The sequence below is a fragment of the Salarias fasciatus genome, chromosome 23 (genome assembly GCF_902148845.1).
Source record: "Salarias fasciatus chromosome 23, fSalaFa1.1, whole genome shotgun sequence".
NCBI lineage: Eukaryota > Metazoa > Chordata > Actinopteri > Blenniiformes > Blenniidae > Salarias > Salarias fasciatus.
Genome location: NC_043766.1, coordinates 8334022 through 8361767, shown reverse-complemented (window position 1 = coordinate 8361767; position 27746 = coordinate 8334022). Strand labels below are relative to the sequence as shown.

Below are 27746 nucleotides of genomic sequence, written 5' to 3'. Positions count from 1 at the left end.
GTTTACTGAACATTTACACTGCACTCAGTCTAATAGCACAGGAGTTGTCAGTCTAAATACAAGCAGGCTATAAAAAACATCATCATTTGCCAAAGACACACAGCTTTTGACATCTGAGAAAAATAGGACTGATTTAACATTTCCACTTACAAAGTACACATTTCAACAAACCCTGTAGAAAAAAGGCTGTATTACGAATGTAGCCAGTGGTTAATGGACCACCTTAAACATTTAATGTGCTTACTTGAGGCTTTTAGGAAGAGTGAGTTGCAAGGACGGCAGAGGTTAATTTCCAAAAGGGAGTTTGTCAACATCACGAGCAGCGGCAGTAAACAATATCAGGCTTAAAACCCACAACATTCACCATTTTAATCGACTTGACTCTGAGTTCTTAAAGGTAACTCAATCTCTGACTTTGATTTGTTCTTTCTGCTTTCTCAGACAAAGCTCTTAGTAGTTGATAAGAAAAATCTCACTTGCTCATTTAAACAAATGTTATTTTCTGCCTTCCATTGCTGGGTAGTACATCTCTCTGGGGTGATAATGTTTTGGTCAAACAGTGTTTGTTGGCTTTAACTTTTTAAACATACAATTGTTCCCTAATTAGTGGCATGCTAATTAATTTATGCTCCCTTGTTTGATGTACAGCAATGCAATACTTTGAAAGCAACTGTGTTCATTCCTTGCATAAATTTGTGGCATTCTCCTCTGAGTTCAAAAGAAACAGGACCGAGTTTAGAAAAGCACACTTGAATTTAAATAATGTGCCCCATTTTCTTTTCTGTTTGTTTTTTAGTCACGATATTAATGAATTAACATTTTAAACAATCCATCATTATTGTTATGCTGCCACTTATTTTTAACTCAATTACATTTTAATAGATCATTTTTCTTAATGTGCACAGTATGTTCTCCCCACTTTGTTCGCCGCACAACAAAAGCTTAATTACAAATAGGAGGAATGATCAAAAACATGTTATTGAAATTGCAACAATAAGTTGGAAATTGCATTTGTAATTCAATACAATGGAATATGTGTTGCAAATTAACCACCCACTGCCAGCTATTGTACATGCATATGCTTGTGTGTTTGCATATGTGCTTGTTTTTGAATAGCTGTGTGTCAATATTAGAATTACACAAAGCTTCTACACAGAATAACGGTTTCTCAAAAGAGTTATGTTTTTCAATAGACACTCCTGGATTCTTTTTAGATAATGTTCAACCATTTATCCAAATGAATTTGTAAACTAATATTAGTATTTCATGAGCAACAACAGCATTTTTCAAGCCTGTTGAACTTGTTTTTTTTTTTTTTTTTCAGATGTTTTATGTGATGTGAAAGTTTTCACTGGCTTCATGCCATACTGTCTCTGTTTTTACTATTTTTGCGATACAAAAGTTTTGTTCTACAATACATGAAAGTGAAAGGTGGGATGATTTTACCACAAGTCTCGGCGGGTTCCTTGCGATGAATAGTTTATTCAGCATATCAAAAATCAGTGTGATATTGTCAGAGTTCGGAGGATGAATGTCCTGACGCTTCATCAGACAGTGCCACACACGGGGCAGTCCAGCCTCTGGCGGACAGGAGCGGCCAACGACAGGTGAATGGGTAGCAGCTCGGGCTAGAGGTCGTCACTGTCAACCATTTTTTGTCACTCTGGACTGACCTCCAAATCATGTTGTCAATGGTGATGTGTCCAGATCTCCCTCTGGCAAAAAATTAGATACTCCAAACGCGACGTGACGGATGCATTGGCCAGGTTGTGCCTACCTGTCTCGGGGATCTGTTGTCACCCTCGCTTAAAGATAAAGTAACACAAACACACAGTCCGCAATAAAGGGGGAGAGATGTGATTTTAAACTTTCGTGTGTGCGTGTGTGTGCGTGTGTGCGTGTGCGCATGTGTGTGTGTGTGTCATCAGCCTCCGGTTTTCTTGTCAAAGAATCTACTGTGCCTGTCAGCCTTGAAATATATAAGATTTTACCTGCCTTTTCATTTTTCTCTGTACTTCTTTTGTGGCACATTTCAATCAGTACTCTGAGAATGTTGTTCTCACTGTTTCCATTGAGGCAACAGCATTACATTATGGCCCGAAGGCGAATGCACAGCTTGTGCATTCAGTGGATGCCACAATGGACCGGAATGAAAAATAGCTGTTTTTCTGTGACCAAAAGTGCTGCCTTTATGCATCCAAGGGCATGGCATTTTTGTGCCCTGGGTACTAGCCGTGGAATTTTGTGAACATGAAATATCTTCTTTTGTGTGTCATTTTTTTCATTATGTTCCCTGTGTCTATCTTTCTCTACTCTCCTCCAATAGCTTTCCTTGATAGTCTCGTCTGGCTTAGGTTGCTCTCTTTATGTAGTTGTGTGTGTGTGTGTGTGTGTGTGTGTCTCTCTCTGTGTGTGCTTTTTTGTATGTTACTGTCTATATTCTCTTATTTATAGCAATTTATGTCAGATTTCAGTCTGTTACATGCTTGTGATCGTATGAGCCTTGTTATTCTGTGTATACAGTCTGCTCTTATGAATGTGTTTATGAGTGCATATGTTAGAGTTTAAAAACAGTGTGTTCTCTCTTTTTTTTTGTAACGCCGAAAAGATCATTTACTTTGATCATTTGATGGTTTTATTGAAGTCTGTAGTAAGAAGTTGGAGTATTTAAAGCTGAGTGGTGGCCCAGTTTTAAAAACTTGTTCCACTTTTTCTCTCATCATTTTTCATTACAATATAGCATCATGATGGGATGAAGTCCAAATCAGCTTAACCTGTGTCTGTCACTCCACTCATTACTATTGACCTTTGTTTTGTTTTTTTTTTTTTAATGATAAAAATATGAAAGAGAAAACAACAGTAACAACTTTGTCCTCCTCTTCTTCCCTGCACCCCCTCTCTTTTCCCTTTCTTTGTCTGTGTTTGCAGGGCCTGTTCATCTTTCTGATATATGGGGTGTACAACACTGAGGTAAGTCTGCATTGTGTCTCAAGGCTGTCGGAGTGAATGAGAGAAATGACAAGTTTCTGATGGGCTCCTTGCTTAAAAGCTCTGTGGGCGGGGTGTGACAGAACGAGTGTGTATGTGTGTGAGCGTGTGTCTGTGGATGGGTAGAGGGATGGGAAGGAGGGGAGGGGACATCGTTTCCACGCAAGCGTCCCACTGCCCTTCATGCTTGGACTAACTTATATGCATCCGAGTCCGACCATTTAACACTGACACGCTGCGGTTCTCAGCCACTCATTCCTCACCCACATTGGCTAATATTTCACTGCCTCTTTAAGTTTTTAAACTCATGGCCCTCCATTTAGCATCCTGACAAAGCTGCTGGCCAGGGGTTTGCGGGACCTCAGGCAGTAACCATAGTAGAGTGGGGGAAAAAAAAAAAAAAAAAAACAGTATGGAAGCAACAATATGTAATGAAGGAGTGAGGAAAGATCATATTGAGATGCTGCGTTATTACCATTTAGATATGGGAAAGACGTGTGGGGGTGGAGAGTAGGTGACTGTCGAGACAGAGAGGTACAATTTAATGGATGAGACTCAACCCATGAAAATCACTCTTGGTCAAATCTGGATTTTAGTCTGTGTAAATGAGGTTAATTTTAAATGTGCATGGATGATATTACATTTGAGAGACTTCTTACTGTGCAGCTTTTTTTTTTTCCATGCTTTTTTTTATTGTATCGGCACCTTTGAATCGGAACTATCAGAAGAAAGCTTAAACCCTGGAAAAAAGTTTCCTTTGTACCATTATTGAGAATTCAAAAATCCCTGAAATACCAGGCACAGAATGTAGGCGTTTGAAAAGTCAGTTTTCAAAGTGGCCTTTGTACAAAACTTCAAAAACTTCAGGGGTGATTCGCATGTGGATATTATATATACATATAAAAACAACAACAAAGCACACGTTTTTATATTGTAAATTTAAGTGTGAATGTCTCATGTTGCTCTGGCTGAATGGATAAGGTCATAATTACTTCACACAAGATATTCTGAAGTTGTTACCCATCTCCTTACAGGCGTTGGTATAGATCACCCCCACCTCACACAGCTTGTCCTTTTGGATCTTCCTCTCTCTCTCTCTCTCTCTCTCTCTCTCTCTCTCTCTCTCTCTCTCTCTCTCTTTTCGGGGTCTTTTTTGAACTTTCTGTCTACATTGCCCCTTTCTGACCATTCAAGAGAATATCTACAATGGAACATTTGCATATCCTGGCCTTTTATTATATTTCTTTTGCTTCTCCTTTTCCACTTTCATTTCTTCATTCATGTCTTCTCTAGCACATGAAGAGCTGTCCCTGAGTCATAGGCAATGTACTGACAATGCAGAGCCAGGGATGGCTGACCCTTCACTCTGTAAAATAAATCAACACTGCATTCTTGCTTAAGTGGCTTTTTTTTAGTGCTTGAGAATTCATTTTCTAACACTCAAGTTGTCCTTGACCCTGAGGTCCCAGTAGTTTAGTGAGCTGCTCGTGTACACATTCCCATTTTCAAAAGACCACACTTCTTTGTTAAGATCTGCAGAAAAATTCTGTTATTCACTTCTCCACATTTCTCTTTCTTTTTCTGAACTTCCCTCACCTTCCTAGAGGGGCTTCTTTAGTTCTGTCTCACCCTGCTTGTCTTTTGTATTGTGTCTTTCGCCTATTCTCTCCAGCGTGATGTGCAGCAGTGCCGGCGTCGCGGTTCATGTCTTGAAAGAAATATCCACTTATTAGGAAAGGCTGAATGGATATAATTAAAAGTTCTTGTTTTGTCTCTTCTCTGCAGCAGTGTAGCTACAGTAAGGACAGGAGATTCCTATTGTGTCTGCTCTTAGACCACAATTCTTAGCTGGTTGAGAATGATTGCTTCCCCCTTTGATTGTGATATAGAAAACAAACAAGTACCGTCGTTCCTCTGTCCCAGCACAGACACAGGGTTTATTGGCAGAAATGCTTGACTGGACAGGACATCCCAACTGGAATGTAGTTAGCTTTTTAATGCTCGAGTTATGTTCAAGCAGTGTTTGCTGATGAGAGTTGTAACTGACAGCTGTCGTTGCACGAAACAAAATTAGTCTGGTCTTTGTAGCAACTTTGCAAAGTTTCTTAGTTGTTAGTCATGTAGAACTAACAAGTGCTGAACTATTTTAGCGTGAGCAGATTTCACTTTGATATGCTAAAAGTACGGTGGTAAATCATCTATTGCCTGAAAGTCGGAACATGCTCCATTCATGAGGCAAGTTTCTGGGTTGAGTAATTACCAATATGGTATGGAGGAGAAACGGCATCTGCTGCTATTACACTCAAAATGCAACGTTTTAATTGCTAATTACCTGACAGTAGCTTTCCATTATTCATTGCAATTAGCTTTTCCTTGGTGGTCACCTTGTAATCCCACGCTTTGATGACCTTTTATTTCCATCAGCTCCAAGGATGTCGGCAGGTGTTGTCGGGCGCACTGCTTTCATATGGTAATCGCTTAGCGCCCATTTACATGGGGAACCACGCTTTGCATCATTTTGAAACCTTGAGTGTACGCAAAACCCCTTAAACACATAACGATCATCTGAAACAATGCCCTTCCCCTCATTGTCAAATGATTAATTAAGTTGTGTCATGTAATTGCCTCAGTACGCCGGCTGCTTTTGATATCAATGAAATCCCCAAGTCTTATTTCCCCCATTAACTAATGTTAAGATGTGTCTGTCCAACATCTACGACTTGTGAAGGCCTTTCTAGGATCTTGTCAGGAATAATAGAGGGGTTGTAGAAACATCAGGTTGCCACTGTTGATTCTACCCTGTCACAGGGCTTGGACTCTCTTCATTATGTAGCCCTTCAGTGTATGTATGCAAAACATCCTCTGTATACACATGCTGTCTGTGAGACTGTGTGTGTGTGTGTGTGTGTGTGTGTGTGTGTGTGTGTGTGTGCATCAGTTGAGTGTGGTATCATAATTTATAACATGCCGCGACTTAATGAAGCCATAAGCCATAATGCATATTCACTAACGTTGTGGGCTGGGCTGGGACGGGCTGTGGTGATGAGTGCCCAGCCACCACAAATTTACAGTGCGCGCCGGCAGTGTGCGCCGTTACGTGCACACGCGCACACATGCACGCGCGTACGAGCCAAAGGCTTTTCATGGACAACTTAGGGCTGCGTAGCCTGACAGACTGAGCAGCTGAGCAATTCTTCCTGTTTGTGTTTAAATCATAATTCATTTTCATAATGAACTCATACGCATTTTTCTTGAATGTAGTAAAAAAAAAAAAAAAAAAAAGCAATAAAAAGTGCATTTCAGGCTCTTCTGTATTCATGCAATGAAACTGAAACAATATGAGTTTTAAAATTATATATGTTTATTTCCTTTTTCCATAGTCTTGCTGAGAAAAAAAAAATCCAAAATTAACTTTTGGTTTCTGCTTACCGATTGATTGCCCTGTTATTATTGTTTTGATTTATTCACTTATTAAATGGTAGAGTATAACAGACCATGATAAATACATACATACAAGTTGCACATAATTTCTAAAGGTTTTGTAAGAAAACATCAGGCTGTTTTCTACCTAAATACAGTCAGACTCATTGGTTACATCTGTTTTTGTCTTTTTGTATTGATTTGTTGTATATCTTGTGAGCAAACAGTTACACTGAAAATTATGCCTGAGCTTTGAATGTCACAACTTTGCAACTAAATCGTATGTACGTGTACTGTATATCTCCAACAACTATGAAATTCTTGTCTCTTTTTGTATGTGTTAAATGACGGTGTGCAGTACACTGTTTCATCTGTAAAAATGTAATCTGTTCTGCTAGGGCGGTCCCTTCTCCTCCAATAGCTCCATTTGTTGGTCCCGGTGCTCTGTGTTGACAGATGATAGCTTGAAGTCGTCTCCTTAGTTTGCCAGCTCTATGTGTCACTTTCAAGTCCCATTAGCCACTGGGACATACTGGAAACACCATCCCTCCCTCTCTCCCTCTCTCTCTCTCTCGCACACACACACACACACACACACACACACACACACACACACACACACGCACACACACACACACGGTCTCAACCAATGCCTATCAGCACCTGAAAGCCAACCCCTCAAGTTACATGTTTCCCCTTACCCTTTATTCTTCTTTTGACACTTAAACCAAAGCGTTTTATGAAAGATATTTTGTTTTAATTCATTATAAGTGCATCTCTATGAGTGCTGTAACAGATATGCTTGCCTCTTTCTCTCCTGTCTTTCTTTCAGGTTCGGAGCACGGTCAACAGGATCAAGGAGAGGAGAAAAGCGCTTAATTTTTCAGTATGTAATTTCCCATTTTCCTGTCTGTGAATGTGTATACTGATCCACACGTCTCTGTGTGTGTGTGTTTGTTTCTGTGTGTGTCCCGTTTGTGTCTGAGGACACTGCAGCGACAGACACAATTTTCCTAACAGCTTTTGCTTTTTCTAGGGGGGGAAAAAAAAAAGTAGTGCTTCAGCAATGCCAATGAAAGCTGGCCCACAGAGCAGCCCTGTACATTTGCTCGCCTCTCACCAGTCGACAGTCCATGTTAGATGCCCTTATACATCAAACACAGACCCACTATAATAGCTCCCCCCTCCTTCCTCACTCTCCCCAATGCAGCACCTTCATCCCAGCAATGTCAAGCTCTCTGGTGGGTTACAAGTTTCTAATCCAGGACAAGCCGTCCCCTGACATTAAAGTGTCAGACCCGTATTTATACCTTGTTGGACGCTGCTGTTTGGCTGGAACTGTGGGATGCTGCAAGTGGTGTAAATGTGTGTGTTTCTGTGCAAAATATGGGTGTGTGTGTATGTGTGTCTGAGTGTGTTTCCTCTTGTATGCGTGTCTATAAAGATTATAACCCATTCAAAGCACTTTAGAAGTAGTTAAGTACCTCAGACTCATTCACAATCACACACAGACATTAAACCTCACAAAAGCATAACATTTTAAACCTTAGCACCTTCATGGACTCCCACTCTTTCACTTCATTTCACAATCATTTGTATATCTCCCAAGTATATACAGTCACATGCACAAAAAACATCTTGTCCCTTATAAGCAACCGCACTTCAGTCACATCTCCGCTCGGTGGTGGTTCAGTCTGTCTTTATGGCCCACAACACTTTGTCCAGCCACTCCCCTTCTGCACTTTGACCCACAAACATGCACTTTACTATCACCCCCCCAACTGAAGTCATTTCTGAACAGGAGATTAATTTTTAAAAATTCAGTTTATCCAGACTTGGTTTTGACCCCAGTCGCAACCCATCCTACTACAGGAATGGACACTTTCGAGCTGAAAGGAAATAAAATAAATAAATAGACAAATTGGGGTGTGTGTGTGTGTGTGTGTGTGTGTGTGTCTGTGTTAGGTATGGTTGGGGGGTACAGTGCCCCTGGGTGCAATCTGATATATTGGCTGCTCATGTTATCAGTGAAGGCTCCCCCCACATGCCGTCATTTTTACTGCTTCTTTTCCCCTCTTGTGGTGGCAATTTTCCAATCTTGCCGGGTTCCGCTACCAGAACGCGTTTTTTAGACATCACTGCTGCTCGACGGTTTTTAGCTAATGCTCTTTTGTGCCATAAATCCTATTTGATGCATTGTATCTACCTGTCCTTTGGTTAGATAGGAGACATTTGGCTCTAGATGACCGCACATGCCCCTATATATCCCCTTGTTATAAAACATAGGATTGGGTATCGTGCCTTGCCGGGTGAGGGATATAGAGGCTTTGGCAGTGTTACTACATATAGGGTCATTTGATGACGAGTGGCAGACGAGTACTGAAGATAGAGGGGTTTATATGTTGTATTATTTGCAAGTAAAGATTGACCCAGTGGGATATTTCACAACAACTTCAGTTTAACAATATGTAGTAATAATTTAAAAGAAAGGGGCATTTTGAAACAATTGTTTTCCCTTTTATTCTCTTATCATCAACATTAAAAAGTAGCCAACTCTTATATGAAAACCACACAACTGACCTGTCAAATATTCTAAAAACTCGAGGTTGACGGTCTGGGTGGTATACATATTTTATGGGTAAATTTCAATTCTAAGTTCGTCACGAGTAGTGATTTTTCATACTTTATACGTACAGATGACTTCTCAAAATACTGGATAAGTGTTGAGAATTAGTGGGCAGTAGCTTGAACTATATCCTGCTGGAGATACGGCGGCATGGAGCATCTAACCTTGATGACCTGATATAAATTCTACCAAACCTAATCACACAATCTCCCTTCTTTAATTCCGCACTGCTGCTGACCCCTTTAGCCCTCTTCCATGTTGTTGCCCGCCTCTTGAGCGCAGGGTTGCGCACACAGCTTTCCACCCACCCCCAGGGGGCAAGACATCAGCCACACACACACACACACACACACACACACACACACACACACACACACACACACACACACACACACACACACACACACACACAAAGCCACTTTGAGCAGTGTTGCCTGCCTGTTTGATACCACGTACCTCTTGACCCACCCTGACCTTCCTCTTGTACATACACAGCCAGATTGCTTTGTGAAATAAAGCTGTCAGTTGCCGGACTCAAATAAAAAACAGCCCCCCCTCTTACAGTCCTCCATGCCCCTGACACCACTGAAATATAGTTATAAATTGGAAGCGGATTACTTTTTTTGATCTTAATTCAAGTTTTGACAAGATATAAGAAGCATCATGTAGAAGCTGGTTGGAATCCGCCTTAGAGAAAATATTAATAGGACTGGAATTTCATTTTAACAAGTGGACAGTCAAGAGTTGATGCTGATTTCCTGTGTTTAATAGCGCAAACATAGGTGTGGCTTCACTGCATGTGGTGAACCTTGTGTGAAGAAAGGCTTTGGGGGGGGGGGCATTTAGTTTTTGGTGAGACTGCTTTTTGGACTGACTTACAGTGGCATGCTGCAAGTGGAAAATGAACAAATACATGCAGTATCTGTAAGTTGCACACATGTGTGTGTATTATCCACTCTGAAGCTGGACATTGACAACAGACTGGAGGAGACTAGCTGGCCCCGAGTGTTTGCCATATTGGACATTCCTGTTTCATACAAGTCCGGCATGAAAATTATGAGGCCTTGGTGCCTCTGAAGAGTCCTCCCAGTCCCTTTGAGAGCTGTGCAAACAAATGGGTTTGTTTGATTGCCGTTTATTTTGGTCTGGCTAAAAGGTGCGTGTGCTTCTGTGAAACAATGAGCTCTCGTAGTTAAATTCATACATCAGCTGTTCAGGCTTGGCGCTCACGTTACAGTAAGCGTGAAATCGTCGTCGACAATAACTTGTTAATGGTCATCACTGAGCGCAACCACTGGTATTCAGAGATCCTTTCAGCAGACAATAGAAACAGTAGCCTCTTTTGCTTGGTGACGCTGTCTCTGAGCAGTGTGTTTTCTTTTGTCAGAGCTTCTGTGCAGAAATCTACTTGAACTGTGTTTTGGTAGAAGTTTTGGTAATGAACTGCATTGAAATCACCACAGTTTTAACATGCTAAACACAGTCAAGACAAATAACAAGATCATCGCTGCCAGTTGCATTGATGAGCTCCAAAGTTTAACACACAAGGTGATCTTTCTTTCTTTTTTCCATTTCTTACAGAATTGTGCCAGTTCTCGACCCTCCAGCTCAGTTACCACTTCCCGCCCTGTCAGTTTCCCACTTGGAGCAACCCCGAGTCAGGAGGAGGAGGCCTGTCCATGCAGCGGCGCCCCGGCCTCCAAGATGGATGAAGAGAAGATAATAGGTGAGCTGTCAAGACGAAAGACAAATCAGACGTTTGTCCCCAACTAATTATTTCTGGCTCAATACGGTGGCATGTGGGAAACTGGTATCTAGTTAATACTTTATTGTAGCAGCTCTAATTACAGTTGTTTATTCAAAGTAATTTGCAGCATCTTTGCAGGAATAGCAGCGTTATTGTGGTGAGAGTTGTATAACATATTCATAAAAATCTGAAGTTTTTTCAGCTGTAATGAATCAAATTATGCATTGTACGTTCACCAATTATCATAAGCAACAAACAGACACAATAGCTATTGAACAGTATGTCATTTGTCAGGCGTAGTCCTCAGAGCATCTGTTAGTAAACCAGCTTCCACATTTTCACCTGTATTTTTTTTACACACAAATGGTTTTAATGGCTATATTTATATGACAATTTTAATTTAGAATAAAAATAATATCCTGTTTAGAAAAGCCCTTTAAGAAAGCAGGAACTGGAGGTTGTTTTCTTCTGGTAGACGTAAACCTGTCACCTCCGCCCCCTGTCCAATAAGAACACTTCTCAACCCTTCGATCTTAAGCAGAATGAATAAAGGCGATTCAGTGTGGTTTCTACCCCAATTCAGAATTTCTATTCCCATGTACACACGAAGGGAGGAAACTTTAATCCAAAATTATGTAATTCTAAATTAAATCACGTAACTGTGACCAGTGTTCACTGTGCTGGTAGAATGAATACTTGGATGGTGCAATCAGGTATTTTCAGATTATTCAAAACATGATCTTTGTTTCTTATGATTGAGCTTTTGAAACTTATTTTATTCTAATCATTTTTATCAACCACATTGAATTAAGCATGAAATAGTGAAATGCACTGGCATCTAACTTAAAATGTAATATAGAATTGCAAAATTGTTTGCTGTTCAACCTAAATGTGCTACTTTTAAACATGATTAAGGTTAACTATGGAGGGATGGAAAAGTGTCTTTGATTCAATTTTCCTGCAGTTTCCTCCATTGATCAGGAGGATTGGAGACAGCTGTCGTTGGTACAGAACATAATAGTGGGTCACAATATTGCTTGCTAATTGGATTACTCTGCTGGCCTTGCTTCTCAAAAAGCACAACCAATCCACCATCATTTAAAAAGAACAAGGAAGGCCAACTATTGTGTGATTTTCTTTTAATTTTAATGAAAGATGAAATTTGAATATATAAGAATGAGTGAAATATTTTGTGGCTTGTGTACCTTTTTTTCTTAACTTGCCTTCTCTTTTGAAGAGAGCAGCACCTGTAGCCTTGCTTCTAGAAGTGGAAGTTTGCCTGTGAAGGATTTTAATTTTCACAGAGTAGTTTGTCGTACGCCACTAAGCTTTTCACATTTTTCACATATATAAATATAGAGAGAGAGATTTTTTTTTTTTTTTTTAACAATTGAACATTGAAGTACTTAAGTCTGGCATGTGTGTTTGAGAATGTATGTGCATGGAGACGGGTTATGGTGGCTGCAGGGAGTTAGGTGGATGGTTGGGTTGGTTAAAGAGGAGGCAAACTGCACCTTTTTACCCTCAAAATCTGCTGTATGATTGAAAAAGCCCACTTGAACACTGGAATCCCAATGACATCTTCCTCTCATGTTTTTCCGTTAAGAATCAGGGTTAGGAGGGTTCCTTTGAAAATGTGGTCTGCAATCAGTAACTTACTTTAGCTACCACACAATTTAAATAAAGTACTGGATTACTTTTTCTGTGCTTTTAATACTTTTAATACCAAACATATAGATAAAGACCAGAGGGTGAAGGAGATCTGTTACTTGCTCATTGTAGTTCTTTCGAGAAAGATTTCACTTGAACAGAGACACTCAATGATCTCAAGCGTACATACAAGTCAACTAAAATATGTTTGCTGTTTGCTTTCCTGAGTGACTTTCTTGTATACCTTTAATAATATTTGGGGCCATTTAAAGACACTTAATAGAAGTTCAGATAATGAATAATATTTCTGAAATTGAAGTTTGTATATAAAACTTGAAAAACTCCACAATATCAGTAGTTTGCAGAAAAAAAAAAATTGACATCAGATGATCACTTAATCAACAGTCTCTCAATCATCAGTTTATGTTGTTTTATAATTTATTTACTTGAATAACATTTTTTGTTTGATGTGGTGCAACAACATTTTAATCTGATGAGCATTCTTTAAAAAGCTCCTCCTCCTTCTTTTTCTCCTTCTTTCATTCAGTGTGGGCACCAGCCTGAATAAACAACACAGGCATCCTGTTTGTTAGGGGAACCTCTGTAGACAAGATGTTTAGCCTACTTCCCGGTTCTGACAGTTCTGGAGGTTTCCAGCTTTCATAGCTCTCGTAAAACTTCAGCTGGGACTGACTTCCACACCATGTGGATTCCACAGATCAGATCACTCTACTCGATCTGCCTACCAAAAATGAGATTTTCAGAATCCAGAAATAATTATTCCCACTCACATCAGAATGTTGGGGAAAAAAGCTGCACTCTACCTGAAGATTGTTCGCACACAGCTCACACAATATTAGAACCAAAGAGTAAAAACCTGTTTTTGAATGGAAAAAATGTATGGAGATAGTCCCCAGTCATTCTCTGCTTATATGTTTATATTCAAAAAGCTCCGTATTTGAAAATACCATTAAAAAATGTAGTATTAAACTTCAGATTCAGATTGTAAGCATGATGTGCAAGTAAAAGGGGTGGAATAATTACAATTACAGCCACACACACTCAAATATTCCTTCTCTGTTTCCCTTTGGCATATCTGCAAGACATTACAGCATAGGGTTCTGAAATGAGAGTCGTGGCTTGCCTGTTGATTGAAATCAGACATCTGAAATCTCCTGTTAAACTTTAACACTAACCAGACACCCTGGCTTCACTCTGGCTGCATGACCCATGCTGCACTCAGCAGATTTCAGACCCATTTGATTGTGGGAATGATTTTAGATACCGGTTTCAAAGAAGGGCAAAATAGATGGAGAGGTCAGCATTGTCAAAGAAAGATGTTCTTAATTTTACCTTTTGCAATGAATTTCTTTTAAGAAACAGTGCTGCCTCTTTTTTCTTAGTAGATGGTTAAAACATCTGCAAGATGATTTTGGATTTCTCAAAGACTCTTTGTGTGTCCTGGACCTAGAAAGCCTGTATAAAACCTGACAACCAATACTTCCCAACATCATTTGATACACTGTTTGGAAGAGGTTATTGTAAAATCTTCAGCTTGAAACCCACCACCACCAGAGGCAGCTGTCCTCTGAGCAGATCTCTGTGGTTTGGATTCTATAGTTAATGACACTTTATCTCTATTGAGACTGGTTTTCCAACTTTCTGTGAACAAAGCCCAAACTACTAGTACTCAGTAAATAACTTATATTATGTACAGTATATAGTGGATAACACATAAACACACTTTTTATTTACTCTCGGCAACTTTTTCTCTATATGTGTCATGTAGGTCTGACAGTAAATTAATATAGAAAAATGTCTCATCTAAGTATTGTTTTAATTGTAAACGTGCTCATATCAGGATAGTCCACATCATATAAGGTTGTTCAAATACTGCAGATAGACTCACTCTGCCAGGTCTTCTCATGAGTTTATTAAATGGAGTGTCAACTGAAATTCTATTTGAATATACAGAAAATTTGAGAAATGACATTTCCTACAAAGCTGTACCTATTAATTAATTAATTACAATGACTCTGCTAATTTTAACACTTTGCATAGTGTCCCACTATGTGATCGCAAATATTTATTAAAATGAATGAAGTTAGATTCTTATGAAGTGTTAAACTATCTTTATCATGTTGAATTTCATTCCACAATTCATCACACATTTGATCTTGAATTTGTAAATAATATCTATGAATTAAGGATCACGACTACCTTAACATTAGTGTTTACAGTTTTAACAGGTCCATGCTTTTTGTCCAGAGTTTACACTCCTGGACCTCTAATATTGATTTGAAATATTTCTGTTGCTGACATATTCCTGTGTGATCCTCGTCCTCCTCTTTCAATAGACCAGCTCACAGATATTAAATAATCCTATATTCCATATTTCCATGACTGATTCATCAGGAAGCTAAATGTATAAAGCAAAGTTCCATGAAGTAACACAGCTGCAGAAATCTTGAGGTTATCTTATTAAATCCATTCAATGCCTCTCTAATCTATTCATAGCTCAGTGTTGGGGAAATGCAACTGGTTTTGCACAATGAAGCACTAAGTCTGGAGTTGGTTCCATGTTACACCATACTGAACAGTACTGATAATATCCAACATTATCTGTACAGTTATCTCTGATAATCACAGTGTAATTAGTGAAAGGCAACAACATTCTCTGCCAGCTTGTTTCTTATTAAGTGTTTACGCATGTAACTGCACTGAAAGTCTACATATGGGGCCATATGTCTTTTTAGGTTTCAAGCAGAAACTGGAAATAAACAGATGGATCCATTTGTTTTTACAATAACCACAACATCTACTAAATGTTAGTGGTATGTCGCAAATACAAGGTCAACCCTTCTGTGCATGTGTGCGTGCATGTGAGTGTGCATGGACACGCGCAAGTGAGTGTGCACAAGTGTGCGTCTTTGTGTTTACTCAAGTTTGTTGGCACAATGTCCACAGCAGACAGTGGGTTATTTTCAGAGTACAGAAATTTAAACAAAGTGAAGCACATATTTCCTTTGAGTAGAAAGAAGGACAAGTGCATAATGAAGGAATAAAAGAGGAATAGGGGATGAAGTGTGGGGGGATTTGAATTGAAAGGGCTGTGTGGGTGTTTGTGTATGTGCATGAGTGTTGCATTTCTGATGAGGGGCCCTGTACAAAGGCTGAGTTGAAGGTTACAAGCCCTTATAATATGTTAGGTCATTGGTGTTACCTCATCCCATCTTCTTGCTTTGTTAAAGCCTCTCACTCGACAAGCAAACATGGCCAAGCAGTTATCTTTCTTTTATGGTTCATGCTTTGAATCACAAAGGTCACCGAGTTTTCTGTTTGGGTCTCATTTGCTTTGGTGCTAGAGTGGACTGTAGGCAGTTTTTCTGTGTGTGTGTGTGTGTGTGTGTGTGTGTGTGTGTGTGTGGCTATGTCACACTGTTTCATTTCCAATTACTCATCCTTCATGTATTGATAATCTCAGAATTCTGCTGCATCTGTGAGGGTTACACATATGTAACAGTCCTCATTAGACACTTTCTTTAAGTTATTTTTTGGCAGCAGTCATTCAGTGTGTCAATGTTTAATCAGTTTCTGTACCTTTTTTTTTTGATTAACACAAGTTTACAAGTTGACTGTAATTATATGTCTTTGGCGAAGAGCTGTGTAGCATTATATTTCATAGAAAACCTGATTTCTGGTGTCATATTCAGTTTGAATAACTCATCTTGTAAGAACCATATGGCTGCACAATGCTGACATCTGACACCCCGTCCTCTTCCTCTCTTCCTAACATGTGTTCCTCAGCATCCCTTGCAATTAGGGGCCTTGTTAGATAGAAAGTTGTGTGGCGGCGTATTGCATGCATCCTCCACAGATTACACACAGATCTCCGTTGACAACACCTCTTACTTCCCTCCACCCACATACCATCACTTGTCATGCACATTTAGCCGAGTTCATTGACATGCAGCAGAGTCCCTCAATCTGAAAATACTGAAGAATAGAAAGAAGGAAAGTTCCCTGGTGGAATGACAACATGTTTGCAGCAATTTCATCCGGTTGCTGGCCTTTTAATGTCTCTTTGGACATCCACTAATTCACTATAGGTATGGAATGCATTAGTTTATACAGCTGTACTAAACAAAGTCAAATGTTTTAGGTTGACTACTTTGACGATATTGTACATCAAGACAGAGAATATTTTAGCCATAGATGTGAAAGCTATCAGAGGAAAACTTCCAACTAATTAAACTATCATGAATCCTAAAGATATTCTGCCAGAACTCTGTGTAAAAACTCTTTATTACATTTAGTAGATAGATAATACAAGTCCTAACTTAAAAACCTAAATTAAATATTCTCTGAAGCATTATTGCCATTGAATATGTGATATGAAAAGAGGATAAGTTTCTGGAATAGTCAAATGGTCATTTAGGGATTTTTGAGTATATGACACATTGTATTTTAACAAAATGAATTCAGCCGTCAAGAGACTGCTGCTTGACCCCTCTTTGTGTGTCTTTTTTGTATGCTTTTTTTTCTCAAATTGGATGTGGCTGAGTAAATCTGATATGGTGGTAAATTACATTATGATATTCAGATACCCTTGATTACAACTCAAGTGTCTGTGATGGATGAATTAGTTATTTAACTGGTAAGGCTTTCCTTGAATGTTAAGTGAAGATATCTTTGTGTGTGTTTTGTAATTACAGTATTTTTTATTCTTTTGAAATAATTGTCTGCAATGTCATGAAGTTGGATTCAACAGTGAGGATTTTGTGCTTGATATCTATTCAGCCTTGAGAGATTGGTTAGTAGGCACCTTCATCTCTTTTGTGGAAAAATCTTCTTTGTATCGTCTGTCAGTTAAAACTTTTAGTAATAAGACTCAGACGGTTGGAGACAGAGAATCGCAAGGCGGATTTGCATTTGTGACCTGACAGGACAGTAATAATTACCACACTGGAGGTGAGGTGTGCGTGTGCGTGTCTGTGTGACGGAGAGGTATTTGGCCTCTGAACGGCAGCTTGTGTTCAATGTCTCTCTGATGCAAAGTGATGTGTGCTAATTCTACATCTGCTCTAACCAAACAGAGCTGCAAAGTTCAGCCAAGTCCCCCCCTCAAAAAAAAAAAAAAAAAAAAAGAAAGATCACTTCCTCAATACTTATCTTTCCTCTCTGTCCACCAGTAAATTGCACAGTGTTGCATCCTTTTTGCAAGTTCAAATGATTGACAAATAGCTGGATGTAACTTCAGGTTGGAGTTTTATTTCGTGTGTGTGTGTGTGTGTGTGTGTGTGTGTGTGTGTGTGTGTGTGTGTGTGTGTGTGTGTGTGTGTGTGTGTGTGTGTGTGTGTGTGTGTGTGTGTGTGTGTGTGTGTGTGTGTGTGTGTGTGTGTGTGTGTGTGTGTGTGTGCGCGCGCACGTTGAATATTGAAGTTTTGCTCGTTGGCTTGGCCGTTCGGAGGATATGTGTCCCTGAAATGGCCTCTTGTCATGTGAGCCCCAGCTTTGAGTGCTTGATTGTACTGTTACAGTGTAAATACCCAAACAAACACGCAGCGTGTTCAAAATCTGCGATTGGTTTCTGGACTATTTACATTCTTTCCCTCCTTCCAACATTTCTTTCACTGTTACACTTGCATTTCATATCTTACTTTCTGTTTTCCTTTTGAAGCATTGTCTCTTCTTTTTTATTAATTTGATATGTTTCCTTAAATTAATTAACACTTTTCAGATGCAATTTTAATTTTAATGCCACAGTTTAGTCCAAAGAATCAGAAAGTGTTCTTACATAATTTGAGAAACTTCAACAACTGCGTTTCCTGTGCTTGCGTTGCATTCTGGCATTTTGTATTCATCATACCCAAAGAAACATCCAGAGATGAAATATTGAGCCCATTTGTTTGTTCTTAAGTGGCTTTAAGCGCAACTGTTTATGCGTATTCGCCCAACCGCTACAGAGCATACCAGGCTTTAAGAATTTGTTTTCCACAGCTGTTCTGCATAAAAACGCCACGCTATCACGCACAAGCGAAAGTCAGGCGAAGGGAATCTATTCATAATTCAAAGAAACAACACCACACAAGCTGTGGCGGTGTCAGATATAACAAATTGAGGAGGAAAAGAGTAGAATTTGTATCTGCTTACAGAGGTTGACTACATTATACATACTGCAGGAGCCGCTGAGTGTGGGGTAATAGGATATATGATGGATGGCCAGGCCACATGGGCTCCCATTCCTCTGGGTTATTCATCTATTTATCTGCTTATTTATTTATTCTTTCACCCAGAGAGACCCTCACAAACTCAAGATTTGCCTAAGGTGCATAATAGTAAAAACAAAAACCAAAAAAAAGGAAAGCTGCGTATTGCCCAGTATGGAAATATGCCTGAAAACTCTTAAGGTCTGGAAGTCTTTTTTTTTTTTTTTTTTTTTTTTTTTTTTGTCAGGTGTGCTGGTGTTTATTGGTGGTGTGGTGGACTTGTAGTTTGCTGACTTTTTCTCAGTTAGAGTAGAGACCAAAGATAATATTTTCTCTCTTGAAACATTTTTGAAATAACAATCAAACTCTGCTGTTTTGTCAGTTTGCAGTGAACCTCTCATCTGTTTTAGATGCAGCCATGTTGGATTGTCAATCAATCAGTCAATCAATGTAATTTTTTTTTTAATATATTTTAGTAGTATACAATGATTATACAACACATACAGTAGACTTTGGCTTTACATTAATATGACTCAAATGGCAGACTGTTGCTTTGACGCCGTTGGAACATTTCGAACTTCGAGGTTGTATGTGCCACAAAGTAAGTAATTCACTGCCATAACGCTGGGAGGCCCTGCGTTTCTGAAGGATTTATCACGAAAACTCGCCAAACGACGTTTTTACTTTTCAGTTGTGTTGGTTTGTAGAGGTGGCTGCACTTTCTGTCCTTTACATAAAGCACATTTCAGCAATTTAAACATTGTGATGTACGGACCAAACTGAAAAAGTTGCAGAGCAGATCAGTCACAGCCCTTGCGATCTGCATGACTTCAACGTGCCACTGCAGCTTTTTGGTGATGCATGTCAGACAACGCAGAGGCTCTAGAGGTGTGGTTCATGGTGACACAGAGGGTTTGCGTTGTGACGGCATCTATGTGGCGCGTTACCATAAATTGGCCTTTAGTGTCACAATCTGTCACAAATTTTGGTTGACCTTCTAATGACTGTTACTTGTTCACATATTTTTTTTTGCAATGTGATTTGAAGGAATGACTGTTGGAGCTTCTTGCTGCAAGTGGAGACAGTTATGGAAGTCAGGCGTGGGAATGCAACAGCTACGGTTTTGCGCCATATTGTCCTGATAAGCTGCCATCATCTGGTTTACATAGCATTTAATCAAAAAATGTGTTTTAGTTAACTGCTAATAATCAGTAGGTTTATAAATATCACTTTTTAATGATAATCTGGGAATAATAAACAAGCCAACTCAAACTCTTTCATTTCAAATACCCAGTTTCATCACAAATTGAACCTTGGTTAGTGTTAGTTCAGGTACTTTGAGCACGAATGTACATTATGTCATAATTTCATAAGCTTTCAAATGAAATTCAAACAGGCAAATCATAATAAAAGCATTTAGAACACACACACACAAAAAAACAATTGAATTAAATTAAAAATAAACACAAGCAACAACCATATAGCATGGTTAAGATGTGGATAAAAATAAAACCGTCAGTAGTTTGAGTCTATTACTGACATCCAGTGATGGGAAATGCCACCTTCCAATTGTTACTCAAATTATAGTTACTGGAGTGATCTGGTCTTGTTGAATACTGGCTGGCTGTTCCTCCAGGGTCTTTTGAGTTGTCTATATATTTACATCTAAATGATACATCAGTGTCAAAGAAATGACCAACTCAGTGGAAACTCTGATCATTTGTGGCATATTGTGAGGATGCAATGTGTTGATGTGGCCTTAAAATAACTCCATTGGCTCTGGTCTCTTTGTATCTTTATTATAGTCTCACATCTGGGTTTATTTGACCTAATTTTATGAATTTTAAAATCAACATTTTTGTCAGGAATAGTGGTATAATGCAGCATAAGTTTTCAATTTTGTTTATTAAATGTAGCAGTGGTGCGGTCTATATTTTTCTCCTGCTGGTTACAGAATCACACTCACTCATATTTTATTTGGTCTGCCTGTCACTATATGCCTTTTTTTTTTTTTTTTTTTTTTTTGCTGTTCACCTATCTGAACATTTCTCCAAAAGATCATGAAAATATTCACATGATGTGCTGCTTCATATTTTGTATTGAAAGGAAAACAAACGTTTGGAAGACTCTAGTATTAATAGTGTCCAGGAGCAGTTAGCCACCAAGCGTAAAGAGAAGCCCACCGGGGCGTCTGTGACAGAGAGTCAGCAGCCACCACATGTAATTGTCGGCTAAATGCCTTTTATGTTTAACCCCGTCACTCTTCCACTATCAGGGGTGTCATTCAAGGACCTGCACCACGCGCCCTGGGGCAGGTCAGCTCCCCTCGGGCAGCCTGTCTTATAGTTTTTCACTTCCCCCACCCCACATCACCCCCCACCACCCCCACTTCTCCACCAAAGAGGGGACAGAGATGTTTTTTTCCTAAATAATATCAATACATTGTTAAATTGAATTCTTTTATTAAACTGAAGAATGCATCACCATGTCTGATAAGCTATATTCCATTCTTTCTTTTATGTGTTTACACAAGTGCTTTTCCATACACAGTAAATAAACCATTTTTCTGCACATTTCTGAATGTAGCGCTGAAGCGCTGACTACTACTTCCACCGTTCAGCTCCCAACAGCCCCTGTGAACGAATATCAGCACCTCTACCCCCTCCTCCGGAGAATTTTTCTATCATCCTCATCTCAACAACCCATGGCAACGACATAGCGGGCAGCTTACGACAAAGCAAAGTGGGGAAAAACGGAGAGAGGAAGGCAGTAAGGGATGTGAGGTGGGGGGGTTTAGGCCGTAGATCAGGACAGGGAGGATGGCGGCACGACCAGGAGGTGACAGGGGAATAACATCCCTTTCTCCTCAATCGACAGGGACCATAACTCCTGCCTCTCCAGGGACAGATTGAGAAAGGCAATAGCCCTAGGGGCTGTGAAGCACGGATGCTTAGGAGAATTGAAAGTTAAAAGAAAAACGCAGTTTGCCGAGCCACTGCCACTGATTGAGCCAACAGCACCACTCGTAGCCACTGGAAATGTTCTCATTTCTCCTAAGTCGGGGATGGCGGTTGAAAGGCCCAGGCGGAATACTGTTAATATGGATGAGGAAAGTTTAAATCCTCAGGGATTGTTGGCAAGTTTATTTTTGTTTTTGCTGAATCTGTACATGTTTTTTTTTTTTTTTTTTGAGAGAGAGAGAGATGAAATTTACTTCTTTAAAGATACGTTTTCTATTTTTACTTACGGATTTGTAGCGATTTTGCTCCACTTGACTTTTAAAGACCTGAAATTGCTTTTCTCTTAGGCAGAATTAAAATCTTCTCAAGTGCCAGACCTTTGTGCTGCAATGAATTTTTTTGATGTGTGTGGATTTTGACTATTCAGCAGCAGGCTCAGATTTTGATTTGTAATTATATTTAGCTGTCAACATTCAAACAAACCACTTTAGCAAGTACCTGACCTAATTGTAAGAGTTGAATTGTTCCATAAACTCAGCTCCAAAATGATCAGCTGTGAATAACATGTAGACTACCAATACTTGATTTTACATACAGGATTCGAATTATATGCGGTTAGCACCTTCTTTATATTTTTATTTACACAACAAAATATAGACCACAATTCCAAGTACCTCAAACTAATCATATTCATTTCAGTTACCAAAGGAAACAAGTTGAAAAGAAGGACATTATTAGAAAGTGTGCTCCTCTGTGTTGTGGTACACCAGAGTTAAGGAACTTTCCAGAAAACTTTCATCTGGGCCAAATTACATGCAGCACATTTAGTAGAAGTTGGTAAGTAAGCATGGCGGGAAGCTTAAAGTTTGTAGAATAACTCTCATGGTGACTGTTTAACTGTATTTGATCTGGTCTCTTTCTGTTTACGTCACTTATTTCGTCCCAGACACACGTCCTCCCGTCTTATATTCTTCCTTTTATTGTCTTTGTCACTTTACTTCTCTTCCTGCACCTCTTCCTTCACTTCGCAACAGTCTCTCACATTTAGAAAGGGTGGAATGGCTCGGCAGGCACATAGCAGCTTTTATAGCCTGATCAATTTTACAGTGGCTTATTGAATAGCTTTTAATGCCCTCCTTTATTTTCAGCTGTAACGTGCCGAGCGCCTGCTGCTCGAGGGCTGATGCGATGGTTTGAGAGAGAGGGAGGGGGGGGGGGGGCGTCAATAAATTTTAATACATTGTCTCTGGAAAATTACACATGTTTAATCATTGATTTTTATGGGCTCATGATGATAACATTATCCCATTGGGTGAGGGTGGGCTCATAAAAGAAAAGAGGTTGAATTAGTTATGACATTTTAAAGACCCATCTTGATAAAAGGAACTGTTGGCGTAACCAAGTTTCTTTGTCTAATATACATTATATGGATCGGTACACTGACTGTAATATCCAATCAGTAACAATTTAATCATTTTGCAGTTGTAAAGTGAAACCTTTCCCAGCCGCATTGCATATTCTTTTTGTCTAGAAATCAGTTTATTTGTGTGATGCTGAGAAGATTAAATATCAACTTTGTGTACAAGAAATTAAGATCCAAAATAATTGAAAATATAAAGGAAAAAAACTAAGTGCGATGCCAGTGATTTTGCTCCTGCAGCAGCTATTTAGAATTGAAATAAGTTTGAGCTAAAGTACTTTTGTGCACAGTGTTGCTGTCCTTGGCAGCAACAGATCATTGAAAGTCTACAACAAGTGCCAACTTGATTGGACTGGATTTTTGGAAGCTTTTCATTTTTCCCATTAACATTTCCAAACTTTTAACACGTTAGCCCCAATAAAATATGTTACTGCTGTCTTTGTGTAGCTTATTTCTTCATCATTTCATTACGCTGTCATTTCAGTTTACTCACTCTGTTGCTGTTAACGCCTGTCCCTCTAGTAAGATGACCTAAGGACTTATTTTCTCACTTTCCTTCAAGCCTGTTCTCTCTTTCACTTACATTTCTCTACAAAGTCGTTCCTGTGTTTTTCTGAACTAACCTTGCTGAGTTTGGTTATTAATAATTGAATATTGTGAAAATTGTGGCACAAAATGAACATTGAACTAATAATTTCAGAAATACATATCATATATTCTACGTAGCTGAAACACTAACATAGTGTACGGTTTTAGACTTGTTTTTGTTGCTGGATTCATTTTGCATTTCTCTCGGCAACGAGGGTGCAAGAAAGGTGAAATTTAAATGTGTGCACCAAGATTTATCGACTGCATATAAAAAAAAAATATCAGGATCATTAAGTCCAACTCTACTGCCATCAAGCTGATGAAAGCTGGCAAACACGTAGACCTCATAATGTCTGGTGTCTGTGTGTGTGTGTGTGTGTGTGTGTGCGCGCGCGTGTGTGTGTCTGCGTATGTGTATGTGTGTATAAGAGATGTGATAAGGTAGATTGACTTCTAATATAAATGGCAGAGGTGTCTACAGACACCCGTATAGCTGTGCCCTTTGTGTCCCTGTCTGGCAATACTGTGGTTTTGTGCGTGTGCGTGTGTGTGTGTGTGTGTGTGTGTGTCTTCATATTGTATTTAGCACACACTGCATGAAAGTTGTGACTGTTTCCATTTGTGACATTCAGATTTTTATTGGGTGCGTGAGGAAACAAGTTGACCATCTTCCAAAAGTTTCCACACACATTTTCATATACTGTATGCCCATCTATGTCTCTGTGTTTCTCTCTCTGTTACACACAGACACCCACACACACACACACACACACACACACACACACACACACACACACGCACACACATGTCCCAGACATAAAACACAAACACACGCCGGGGCAGGTTAGCCCTCCTCTGCACCAGCACCTGCTCCGCTGAAGGTGAAAGAAGTGCTCACTTGAGCTCATTGAAAAGTAGATGTGACAGTAAATTTTTCAGGCCCTTGTGAGATGGGAGATCTTGTTATAGCAGTCAGGATGGGGGTCAGGGCAGTGGCTGCTTGATGATTGAGGAAAAGAGAAGTAAATTCATTCTGCTTCGGGCACTTTGTCAAGTGCCAGTAGCTTACCGTTGAGAGCCACTCACCCATCACCGTGTTACGGCCCCAGAGGTCACATCCACCACCATAAATCTGCCGCGCCTCCTCGCCTGCTAAACCTATTGCCTTACCCCGACTGAGCGGGAGCAGGGAGAGAAGCTGCAGCTGCCGCCGCTGCTGCTCGTAGTTATTCAAATGAAAAAAAAAAAAAAAAGACAGAGGGGAGAATATAGATTCTCCTTTTTGATGTTGCTGATGGTGTAACAGCAGGACACACTGGGTGTGTAGTCACAGGGGAGAGCTTTACATTGGGACAAATGTGTGTGTTATGTGTGAAAGAAAGTCTGAATGATGAGATAGAGAGCGTGTGTATGTGTGTGTGTTTGTGTGTGTGTGTACATATATATATATATATATATATATATATATATATATATATATATATATATATATATATATATACACACACACACACACACACACACACACACACACACACACACACATACAATCTCTGTCTGTGTTCCTGGGGATCAGTGTGTCAAGCCTTGTGCCCATGGAAGCTACCCTAATGCCCTCACCCAGCGGGTTTTAAACTCCCTTGACACACACACCTGCTTGTCCTTCACAGACAGCCTCAGTTCATACGGCACACATGATGCTCTGGCCGGATGGTGGATGTGCAGAAACTGATAATCAGGACATTTGTCCACTCGGTGCTGCAAAACCACGTTTGTACACAGTTCTTTATTTTTTTCTGAAATGATGTGTTTGCTCCCCAAAATGTCATATTTAAGGCAAATTATTATGTGAATGATATGCATACTTTGTCCTGTGTCACTGTGAAATACGTGCAGAAGCCTACAAGGTAAAACTACACAGAAGACCGGACTTAGAGAATGTGAACAAAATATATTGTGGGAAATCATATGATAGATATGACAAAGAGAGAGCAAAGCAATATGCAAATTAAAGTCTTCAAAAAGAGAAGGTGCCACACAATGTCTCGGTGGAGATTAGTGAAGTGTTGATGCATATTTTTACTTAACATTTTCAAGTGAACAGAGTAAACAAAGGTAGAAAGAAACATTTGCAAGATTTTCTGTTTTTGCCTTGCAGACTGCAATCGTCTGCTTTTTGCATAAAGTCATCCTTTTATGATAGCTGCTCCATCAAATTTCTTAGCATTGCATAGATGATGAATATACACGTAGATGTTTTCTCATGCAGTGTTAATAGTAAAAATGAAGCACTTTGCAAAACCCCTGATGGATCACAGTGAAGATATTAATCCATGAATCAACCACTTAGTGGGGTCACGCACAAACATCATGGAGCTTAGCATAAAAACACAACTGTAAACGACTTTTTTTTGTGTAAACCACAGTCCTGTCCCATAAACAGTGAAAGACTTTAAACCAAAACTGTCATTTTTGAAGTTTTCATGGGATGCAATGAAATAAAAAAAAAAACGGCTTTTTATGCCTATGTGTTAAATAAGCCTAAAATGTCACTCATACTAATGTGAATTCTGACTTTAGAATTTATAAATGTGTTATTTAGAGTGATGTAGACCAACTTTTGTACACCATCAGTGTGGAATTTGGCATTTTGATTCCAAAATTAGAGTACCTCCCTTTTTCTTTTTATTTTTTACACAGAGACAGTCATGCACAGAGAACCATGTGGGGATCTTGTTCTCCACTGCTGAATTGATACCTGATATATTATTATGGCATTATTTATTCTCGTGCCACATGCTATCATTTTTCCAGGATGGTGGTATCGCACTAAACGCAGGAGAAAGAGAAGAGATGTCTGTCTGCTGTGGTTATGTTGGTTTTTGGATGCATGTGTACAGAGTGAGAGCGATCACTTTCTGAAGTTTGTCATCTTGCACCATAATTACACCTGCCCCAACTTCATGTCTTCACTGGCATTCGTGTGCACGTACGCACGCGCACGCCTTTCAAGCTTGTAGTATGTGACCACCAGCCTGCTTTTAATAAAGCCTCTTATTAGGTGGTGATTATCTTGCCTGCGTCTGGCTTCTTTCAGCAACTGACTGGAAGTTGGAGAGGCCAGGGGCACAGTGGGAAAAACCGAGTGAAAACTTCCTGAACCCAGCGTTCACCCCCCCACCCCTCACCTCCAGTGTACCCCTCACCCTCTCAGGAAAGCACCAATAGTCTCTCTCATATTTTCTGCAAACTTTTGCCGTATCTTATTAAGTGAAGTAATGTTTAAGAGTAGCTTTGTCTGGGTTTTATATAAATGTTCACACCGTTAGCCTCCAACACCACCTTTCTGCTGAACTGCGCCATCAAAATCACCCTTCAATTCATCTTCAGCACATTCACTCATGGGTTACAATCACCATTTTTATCCCCATCTTTTTCAACCATTATAGCACATTTTATACTTTCAAGTGAATTTTATGATTTCTTTTTATAGCTCATTGACTGTAGCTACAATTGTAGTAGCAGTTGTTCAGGAACCTTTAACACTGTGCAACATCGGATCCACAGCTGATTGCAGTGTTCACTTGAACATATCACCTAAAACTGCAGGTTATGAGCATTGAATCGGCACTTGAGAAACGCACATATGAACACAATGAACACAATTTCTTGTATTGTCACTGCCACTTCAAGCACCACTGGAACATCTTAAAAGACAGATTGTTACTCCGCAATATGGCAGAAGAAAAAAAAAAAAGTACTTTTGAAAAATCATACCGAGTAAAAGGAAAAGAGATAGATGGTACACAGCATGCCAAGATCCCAAGGGCCTGGCTGGGACCTTTGTAAGAGCACACGCATCAGCTGTCCCTCAATAGGTTTCCAAAGAGCCGTAACAGAGAAACACAATAGATTGGACAGATGGTACCAAACAAACTGCAGTCGGTTTGATGCTATTAAAAGCTGTTTACCTCTTGCCAGACGCTAGTAAGTGTATTGGCTGCATTGTGTGTGTCATTTGTTAGTGATTTAATGTGTTTTTGACAACAGATTTTGGTATCTCACAAAAGCCATTTTTAGGGGTTTTTTTTTTTCTAGGCACCAATTTAGATTTGTGTGTGTGTGTGTGTGTGTGTGT

At 39.5% G+C, this 27746-nt stretch overlaps 1 protein-coding gene across 1 annotated transcript in view; it reads left to right on the top strand.

Moving 5' to 3' along the window:
* Positions 1-27746, top strand: part of LOC115381771 (adhesion G-protein coupled receptor D2-like) — a 77620-nt gene that overhangs the window by 29863 nt on the left and 20011 nt on the right. The window contains exons 15-17 of the mRNA XM_030083366.1: positions 2929-2970; positions 7241-7294; positions 10616-10760. Of these exons, the coding sequence (XP_029939226.1) occupies positions 2929-2970; positions 7241-7294; positions 10616-10760 (241 nt within the window). The remainder of the gene's footprint in view (positions 1-2928; positions 2971-7240; positions 7295-10615; positions 10761-27746) is intronic.